This window comes from Musa acuminata, chromosome BXJ2-11 (assembly GCF_036884655.1).
Source record: "Musa acuminata AAA Group cultivar baxijiao chromosome BXJ2-11, Cavendish_Baxijiao_AAA, whole genome shotgun sequence".
NCBI lineage: Eukaryota > Viridiplantae > Streptophyta > Magnoliopsida > Zingiberales > Musaceae > Musa > Musa acuminata.
Genome location: NC_088348.1, coordinates 3,893,149 through 3,902,437, shown reverse-complemented (window position 1 = coordinate 3,902,437; position 9,289 = coordinate 3,893,149). Strand labels below are relative to the sequence as shown.

Here is a 9,289-nt window from a genome sequence, read left to right as displayed (position 1 = left end):
ACAAGATGTTATTTTATAAGAGACCATATCAAAAACAAAAAAGTGGAGTTACTTCATGTCAAAACAAGTGAATGAGTCATCGATATACTTATAATTTTTTTAAAATTTAAAATATTTTAATAATTTAAAAAAATCTTGATAATAGAACAATTTTAAGGAGGAAGAATGTTAGAATTAAACTTATCAAAAAAATTATAAAGATGTTCATAGGTAAAATATATTAAACACATGTAGAAGAATAAATCAAATTAACTATTGATTCTTAAAAGAGTTTATTGGAAAGGAGAGATTCAATCTAAATATAATATATAACTATATAAACCCGGGTCATGAAATAGAATTTTTGAAGCTATAAAAAGCTTTTAAATGAAATACAGATTATTTTATCTTGTCTTACTTTTTTTTATTAATATGCTAGCTAATATATATATATATATATATATATTTATTAAGATTCGAAAAGTTAAAAAAGTTACTAATTAATATATATATATATATATATATATATATATATATATATATTAGTCATGCAGTTTGACTAAGAAAACTACTTCAAGAATTTCATATGTCGTACGAGAAATCAATCAAAATTTGTGTTAATAACAAATCAAAATATATCGGCACAAGATAAGGTGTAGATCATCATTGAAGTAGATGGGTGATTGTTACATATATACATGTAAAATGGTTCAGAAGATGCAACTGAAGCACCATACACTTCTCACTAAGCCTGGCTTTCCAAAATCCTGCTGTAAACAACAGGCATCCCATCAAGTCAAAGCAATTTTGTTGAAGCCCTTACCCATCGTCCATTGATCCAGTCCTGGTGAAGCCGGAGGTCATCGTGCCCAAACTCCATCTCTTCCTTCCATGGCCTGAAGTAGACCATGTACCTACGTCCATCAAGAACCTTAGATATCACCCCTACCCACCAGCCGTCGTTGTGGGATGCATCCACTTCTTCCAGGTTCCTAAACTCGCCATCTACAGGAATCTCAGGAGGAGTGGGCCTGATGTGCAGAGCATCCACAGTTTCGGTCAGAAGCTGGGTTTCGTCGTCCGTCTTCAGATTATGATACTGCACAAGGAACTTGTTCTTTCCCATCGATTCGAGTACGGTTGCTGTGAACCAAGCACCTAAAAATCCTTCCTCGTCACTGCTAACCTCCACCATTTTTCCTCTTCCGATGTCCATCATCACCATGTTCTGAAAATTTCAGTTAAACAAGTCAACTGAGGATACATGTTAGGGCCTTGAATATCGCAAAACTTGGATGAACCAGAAAAATGCATGCTTGAATTTTGTATGAAAATTGTACAGATAAATTTAGCATATGATCCTTTAACTCATATTGGCAAAATGTGAATAACATCAGAAATGCTGGTACTGATTATTTATGTCCATTAATATAAAATCATGTTAGTATTCTGCTTAGTAAACCCACCACGAGACATGTCATCGTAATAGAATCCAACAATTATATTACATCAGACTTTGTAGATGACAGACACTGCATGATATGTGAATTTTGTTAAACTAGACATAATATGGATGGTAAGAGGAGTTTATCATAATTATCTTTATTTTCTAAATACTTTAGGGTTTCTTTATGAAGCTCCAGCACTGCTCACAGCTCAACTAAAAGTCAAATACTAAATACTTGCACAACCAGTTCAAAACATAATGAGCCATATAGACAAAATGGGAAACTAATGAAAGCTCAACAACAGAAAGAAACTAACTTACACTAAATTAAACAAGTACATTACAGGATTTCGGTAACCAAAACAAAGAGAAATGGTTAAGTGATGATTACTCCTACCAAATCAAACAAAAAAAGACCTTCTGCAACTCCGTGTCCATTTGCAATTTAAATATCATATGTTTGTAGTAGATGGACTGCATGGCAGCTCTGCTTAGACAATAAAAAAATGATGCTTTGATGTTTTTCTTACATCCATCATTAATTTTACAGTGACGAATATGGATCTCCTGGCCACAAGTTGTGGTTTCTTTCTGTCTATCCTTGTAGAAGCTCTGAGAAAGCTCATGCAAGATTTCTAACAAGCCTAAAAAGAAAGAGGCAAATTAATCCACAAGAATCCCATCAATGCCAAGGAATATCAATACACACCGCCTTACCCCTACATGCAGAGAGTGTCTCTATACCTCAAACTATGATTATCCAACTTGCAAAGAAGCAATCTCACCATGGTGCCAAGTTTTGCCCTTTAGTTTCTAACTACCCAATGTTCTAGGACAGAGAAGAAACAAGAAAAACCGCAGCCCCCCCTTTGGCTTTGGAGCTATACTAAATACCTCTCCAATAAATGAAAATTCAGTTATTACTCTACTTTATAAATCACTTCTGTCGCAACCCCTTTACTGCATTTTGATACAAATCCACCATTTATGACACCACGATTAACCCATTTGGAGGCGCGGGGATCAAGGGAGGCAACGACTAGAGCGGCGAAAGAGGCGGTCTCCTTCATCGCCTCGTCTGTGACTCTACGGCCTTCTTCTTCGCTGAAGGCCGGAGACGTCTGCGGCCTTCGACATCTTCGGCACCTTCTTTGTCAAATGCCACAGACAAGGCGACGAGGAGAAGGTGACGTCGCCGAGGCTACATCCTCCTTTTAAAAATATTTTTTAAATTATTTTTATATTTTTATATTATATAATATATATATATAGGGATACTGCTCGGTACATCATATCGTACCATATCGAGCAATACACCAGTACGGTATGAAATTTCAAACCTTGCTTTGAGGTTCAATAGCTAACTTTTCTGATTCTGGAGTATTCCCCTTGTAAGAACTTAGAACCTCCAAACTTTCGAAGTCCTAAAAAAATCACCACCTTGTCTCTTTTTCATTCGTCCTTGGTATTTGGTGATCCAATGCAGCAAAAGAACATGCTTTGTGCTAACAAGATGAGACCATATGGTGTAGTAGTGGTCCATCGACATAAAGGATTATATCAAGTAAAAATTAAAACATTGATAGTTGTTTATTAAGGCCTAGCAGATAAGTTGTTTCTTTCACATAATTAGCTCCAACAAGTGAACTATATTTTAAACCTAGCTTTATTTATCAACTCATGCCATGAATCAGCAGTCTAGAACCATCAAATTATAATACAGCGGTTCTCCATTATTTCAAACAAAAGATCTGAAATGCCTAAAAAGCTAGCTTCAAATCTTTGATCACTAGATGTCCATAGACATGGAAGCTTGATTGATAGAGAGATATGATACATGGTACAAAGTCGTGGGTGAAGGTTCCTTGACTTATAATGACATTGATCGCAAAGTGAGATCAACTATATGCAATGGCCTAAGACCAAATTGGATCCTAAGTGAAGACACCCGAAGTATATCTATGAAGTCCAAACTTAATAGAAAAAAGAATTATCTAGTCACAAAAGGTGTCACTGAAACTCCTACCGAACAATCCATCTTCATATGAAGGTCCATATCAAAAGAATAAAACAGCAGGAGCGATTCCTGACCACTCAAGGAATCAATTGCTATCCAAAGCCGACATGACTATTTTTAACTGCTCAGATTGGTAATGAGAAATGTGACTTGATGTACAACCTACTACTGTATGACTGTCATAATAAGCAACAATATAACAACATCAAGAACAACAAGCTGCAGAGATATTAGAATTCATACAACACTAATTAATTAGTAAAACATGGGAATAAGGGATTACATGTTTTCACTTGCAAATTTGCATTTAAGGGTTAAATAAAAGAAAAAGCAATATGCATCATCAGATATTTCTCTGGAAAGTTTCACAAGCATAAATAACTTAATATGATCCCAAATCGATAATGCGGAATGGAGCACAAAAGGAAAAGCCAAATTTAAAGTTGTTTAAGAAAAAACGTCCTACCTGAGGTTTCTGGGTCCATTGCCCATCAACTAAATCATATCGGAGCCTCAGCATTGTGTGACAAAATTCTCTTTCCTTATCCCAATGTATGGACTTCACTGTGTACCATGACTCGGCATTGATCTTAGTTATCACCCCAGGCCACCATCCATTTTCATAGAATGCTTCAACCCCATCTAGCTGATCAAATTTGACAATGGGAACATGGAGCACGCAAGGCCTGACATGCTGTGAATCAACAATTTCCCTGATCAATTCTTTACCATCATCTTTTCTTAAGTTTATGTATTCCACCAAGAAACAATTGTTCCAAATTGTCTTGACAACAACAGCAGAGAACCAAGCAACAGGAACACTTTCTTTGAGACGTGCAACTTCTACTTGAGTTCCTATACCATACGGTGTCCTCGGCACTCCCTGCAATAAAAAACCCACAAGAGTTTGGCTCTTCTCAAAAAGCACAATCTCTTACCTCTGGAAGTCCAATAATCCAAGAATATCATTATCTGCGCTCTAAAAGTAAAGCTAAAGAAGGGGAAAGGAGAGGAGACCATAAATTTGATCGGAACATTTCAATGGACCTAAGAACAAGCACGATCTGAAGGAAGCAGAAACAAACAGGGGGGGTGGTAAGGGAAAAGATATCCAAGTACCAGCGATTTGGGAAGAACCCATTCCCCGTCGACCCACTCGAGATGAGCCCTAAGCTTATCGGCCCCGAACTCCATCTCCTCCCGGCTGGGCGGGAAGCAGATGCGGTACCTCCTCTGACGCCCCGTGGGAACCGCCGACACCACCCCGACCCACCACGCGTCGTTGTGGAAGGCGTCGACGAGCTGGTGGAGCGCGACCCACCGTCCGACGCCGGGCAAACGGCGCGGCGGGCGGGGGCGGACGTGCCGGGCGTCGACGATCTCCCGGAGGCGGCGGGATTCGTCGGCGTCGTCCACGATCGCGTCGTAGTCGACGGTGTAGCGTCCGAGCTTGGGCATGGAGCGGACCACCCGACCCTCGAAGTAGGCGCCGCGGAAACCGTCCTCGTCGGAGCTGACCTCCACCTCGTCCCCCGTCCTGAACCCCTCCGGCGGCGCCATCGCTGCCACCGCCAGAATTTCCCCCAACCCGGGCTAGGGTTTCAGATTTTGGCGGGAAATGGAGGTGCGAATGACCGAGGGTTGCGTCGGGAAGAAGAAAGGGATGCTGGTATCTGATCACCGGAGGTGAGTTCACGCTTTCACTTCCCGTGACATTAAATGGGGGCAGAAGCGATCGGAATTTTGCTCAAATTATTCTCGCTTAATCATCTATAAACCCCTATCAATAAATATAATATCATTTTTTAAGTCTCACAATAATAGATGGTATTAATTTTATTGCCCGTTTTACCTGTAAAAGAACAGAGAAGGCAAAGAAGAGAAGCGAGGAGCAGAACTCAGTGTCATCTCCTGCGTCACTCCGATTGCCTGTTTCATGAAGCCTCGTTAATCAAACGAGCCCTGTCACTGTTAACAGCATCATCACAGTGTATCATCTCCAATAATTTTAGGCCAACACATGATAGAACACGTAATGAGAAGCTATGGATTAAGTTGACTTGTGAAGGTTTTCTTCTTTGTTGTTGGTGCCATCATGTCCAAAAGCTTATATACCCTTCCTCTCGTTGTTGCTGCAAATCTTCAAAAGGCCATCATGTCTGTGTCGTCTCTTTCCGTAGCGCATGCCCACTCCTGGCCCTCCTTCCATTGCACTCCACTTGGGTGATTCATGCAGCAGCACCAGGGCCACTCTAATTGCCATATCGCCCTATCTGGAACAGATGTTGCCCCCACCACCTCGGAGGCCAAAGCTGAGGAGCACTGCGGAGGTTGCTGCCGCCACCATGAGCGCCTCTTCCAGCTCTGCCTCTGACGACCATGAAGGCTCGCTGTCGCCGCACCACTACCTCCCGCTCCTTGGGGCGAGGCCGACCAGGTCCTTCAGTCTCGTGAAGGTCGTCATCGGGATGGTCCGATCCCTCTTCCCCAGAATCCACTCCTTGATCTCCCCCACGTGCCAGTGGCCGGCGTTGCCCGTCGTGCGACCTCGAGCGACGCTGTCTTCGGGCCGCGGGAGAGTGGTAGCCGGCACGTTCTTCGGCCACAAGAAGGGCCGCGTCAGCTTCGCGGTGCAAAGCGAGTCGCAGTCGGAGCCGGTCCTGCTGGTTGAGCTGGCCATGCTGACGTGCGACCTCGTGAAGGAGATGGCTTCCGGGATGGTGAGGATCCTCCTCGAGTGCGACCGCGTCGCCTCACCTTCTCCCGCTGCCGCCACCAGCAAGAGCATCAAGAAGCACAGTCCACTGTGGGATGAGCCCTTGTGGACGATGTACTGCAACGGCCACCGGTGCGGCTACGCCGTCTCGCGCCGCTGCACCAAGATAGACCTCCACGTGCTGAGCATGGTCCAACCTGTGTCGGTGGGCGCCGGGGTACTCCCTCCGCCTCCGTCTCCTCCTCTTCTACCAGCCAAGCTGTGTGATGGATCAGGTGGAGCAGCAGCCGGGTCTGAGGTTATGTACATGAGAGCCAAGTTCGAGCGAGTCGTCGGAAGCAAAGATTCCGAAGCGTTCTACTTGATCAATCCAGACTCACTGAGGCACAAGGGGAGCGACATCAGTGGCGGCCCTGAGCTCTGCGTCTTCCTCCTCAGGATGTAGAGAACAGTCTCATTAGTCGTTGGTGTCTGCTCATCAAACCCAGTCAAACGAGAAATCCACGTACTTGGTCAAATATAAATATATATGGCAAAACTATGCAAAAGTACATCAAGTAATACAAGATTTTAAATAAGAACACGTTATGTCGACACTGTTTTATAATGTCAAGTTGTGTGATTCTCATTATAAATAAATATCAAGGTGGGACAGCTCAAATTAATATGATAGATATATACTTTGTGACTTGTGGCAATGGGATCAAAGCTACCTCTTCAACCTACAAATGGCAGGAAAATTTAGTTAGTATTAGATTAGCTTTCTTCTTATTTTTATTGACTTGGACTATCTAAGCATTCATCCCTATTAGAGCTCCCAGTTAACTCAAATCCGACACAAAGATACAATCCCAGCTCAAGTCAAATCATGTAAATCTTGTAGGCGTTGCCTTTGAATACTCGTGCATAAATTGTAGGGATATTCTTGATTTCGTTCTGTTAAGTAAAAAATTTAGTTCGATCAATTTATTTTTTAAAGTAATATTTATTTATATAAGTTTTTAAGAAAAAAAAAATTCCATCATATATAGAAGGAATGTGAAATTGTCATTCGGTATTTATTTTTAATATGATCATTAGCTTTCATCGAAGATGTTAATTTTAGAATGATTTAATCGAAATACCCTGAGAGCTAGTGTCTTTGTGAGAGAATCTACTAGTTAGAATTACGAATATAAGAAACTCATAATTGATATTTTATAACTTGATATCTAATAAAGCAAAAGTCTTTGGTAATATGGTTCATGCCAGGACATCGGGTGGGAGTATAGATAGGTAATACCTATATTATTACAATATATTATTGGAGTGGATTGGGAGGTGATATCTGTAATAGTTTGATGACCTAATTGAGTTCTATAGTGATGATAGTGATGGCTCGAAATTTACTTTTAGTGGTAGATCTTGCGTTTTATTTCTTGAAACTTCGATTAATTATGATTGCTCCAAGAAAAATAAGATGGGCTAATGTAGATGTTCTATTATTAGTATTAGTATTGTTTACATAATTCACATCCACAAAGGTACGAAGATGAAAGGACAAGTATTTATGAAGAAGTCTATGTTTGAATGTTCCTCTAAGATATCGTAGAAAATGTTTTAGTACTAACCAATATGCATGGAAAGTTGATGTATAAATTATGATAATTTATTGATTATAAATAAAATATTTGAACATATAGAGAATAAATATTATAAGAAATCAAATACTTATAAATATTATATCAAATCCATAATAGACTATCATCATATAATTTAGAAGAGTCGGATGATAACTTCTTTGGTATTTTGTACGTTCTTTTATTATCATTATTTACACTCTCAAAACCTAGATAAGGTTTAATTTTTTTTTATCTAGAATCGATTTGTCAATTGTTTAAGGAATTATTTGGTCTCCATAGAATTATTGTATGTGATGATATTATCATCCATATAAACTAGTAGACATATAGTATAGTTCTTTTATTATCGTTGGAATAAAGAGCTATGAGACTTAGAATTAACAAAGCTCACTTATAGTAAAAATGAATCAAGTTCAGTATATTAGGCTCTCTCAGTGAAGTTTATAAATAGTTTTTCATAGTTTATAATATATGGTTTGAATATTGAGTATCGATAAAGTTAAGAGGTTGCTACGTAAATAAATATTCAATTAAGATCTCTTATAAGAAAGTATTGATAATATCTAGTTAACATACATGTTAGTTTTGAGTGATAGACTTCCTTAGGATAAGTTGAATTATCGTCGGTTTAACAACTAGATTAAATATCTTTATAAATTAACACTTGATTATTTGTGAAACCTTTTAGCTACTAAACATGGTTCGTATCTAGTAATGGATCCTAAACATACTTTGTATCTAACAATGGATCAATCAGGATTCTGTTTAGTTTAGAAGATCTACTTATACCCAATGATATTTTATATGATGAAATGGTACAAGGATCTATGTGATATTGTGAAGTAGGGTATTGTATTCCTCACATATGATTTTATGTCAATGTAAAGATTTTTTGACTTTGAGGGATGCTTGTGAGTACAGAAGAGTCAAGTGAAAAGTTTATGGTAACGTGAAGATTAAAGATTTAGTGTTGTTTGAATATGTTATTTTTGGAACATATTATCATATGATATTTAGGCACGATGCTATTATTAAGTTGTATTGATAATATAAGAATTAGTGATGAGTTAGTAATACATATCTGATCAGGTTGATACACTTCAAGTTAGTGGAGAGATGGATGGAGAAGTCATAGAAGGGGTGAGGTGTTGCTAAATTGATGTAATAATTGAGTACTGGTCTAGCAAAGAATTATCGATTGATATTGTTAGAGGTGCACTTGAGAGGGTTTGAAGTGTACTCATATGAACCCAATGATAGATGATTATTATAATAGTTTGTATTGTTGAACGAGCAAGATTATGAAAGGAAAAACTAGTCTCAATAAATATGACATGATACAAAGACCTTATGAGTTTGAAGATTAAAGTATTGAAAAGCATGGTATTCAATACCCAATGAAGATGCACAACCTTAATCTTGATATTAACTTATATGAAGCATACGAGCTAGGGATAACATAAATAACTTTTGAGTTTTTGAATGTTCAAGATTTTATAAAATATTCT

The 9,289-nt window shown here is 38.9% G+C and overlaps 2 protein-coding genes across 2 annotated transcripts; one reads left to right on the top strand and one right to left on the bottom strand.

The window, feature by feature from the left end:
• Positions 1-615: 615 nt before the first annotated feature.
• LOC103970431 (protein AGENET DOMAIN (AGD)-CONTAINING P1) lies at positions 616-5,192 on the bottom strand. Its single transcript, XM_009384207.3, has 3 exons — positions 4,563-5,192; positions 3,910-4,326; positions 616-1,207 (listed from the first exon to the last, which is right to left on the bottom strand). The coding sequence occupies exons 1-3, from the start codon at positions 5,001-5,003 to the stop codon at positions 776-778; spliced, it is 1,290 nt and encodes a 429-aa protein (XP_009382482.2). The 5' UTR covers positions 5,004-5,192; the 3' UTR covers positions 616-775.
• Positions 5,193-5,460: 268 nt separating this feature from the next.
• LOC103970430 (protein MIZU-KUSSEI 1) lies at positions 5,461-6,831 on the top strand. Its single transcript, XM_009384206.3, has one exon. It carries the CDS (start codon positions 5,627-5,629, stop codon positions 6,602-6,604), a length of 978 nt encoding a protein of 325 aa, XP_009382481.2. The 5' UTR covers positions 5,461-5,626; the 3' UTR covers positions 6,605-6,831.
• The last annotated feature ends 2,458 nt before the right edge of the window (positions 6,832-9,289 follow it).

Coding starts and splice junctions, on each gene's coding strand:
- LOC103970431 (XM_009384207.3), bottom strand. CDS start 5,003: ATGGCGCCGCCGGAGGGGTTCAGGACGGGGGACGAGGTGGAGGTCAGC. Junction 4,327..4,562: donor GGGTTCTTCCCAAATCGCTG/GTACTTGGATAT, acceptor TTTTTATTGCAG/GGAGTGCCGAGGACACCGTA. Junction 1,208..3,909: donor AATGGACCCAGAAACCTCAG/GTAGGACGTTTT, acceptor TGAAATTTTCAG/AACATGGTGATGATGGACAT.
- LOC103970430 (XM_009384206.3), top strand. CDS start 5,627: ATGCCCACTCCTGGCCCTCCTTCCATTGCACTCCACTTGGGTGATTCA.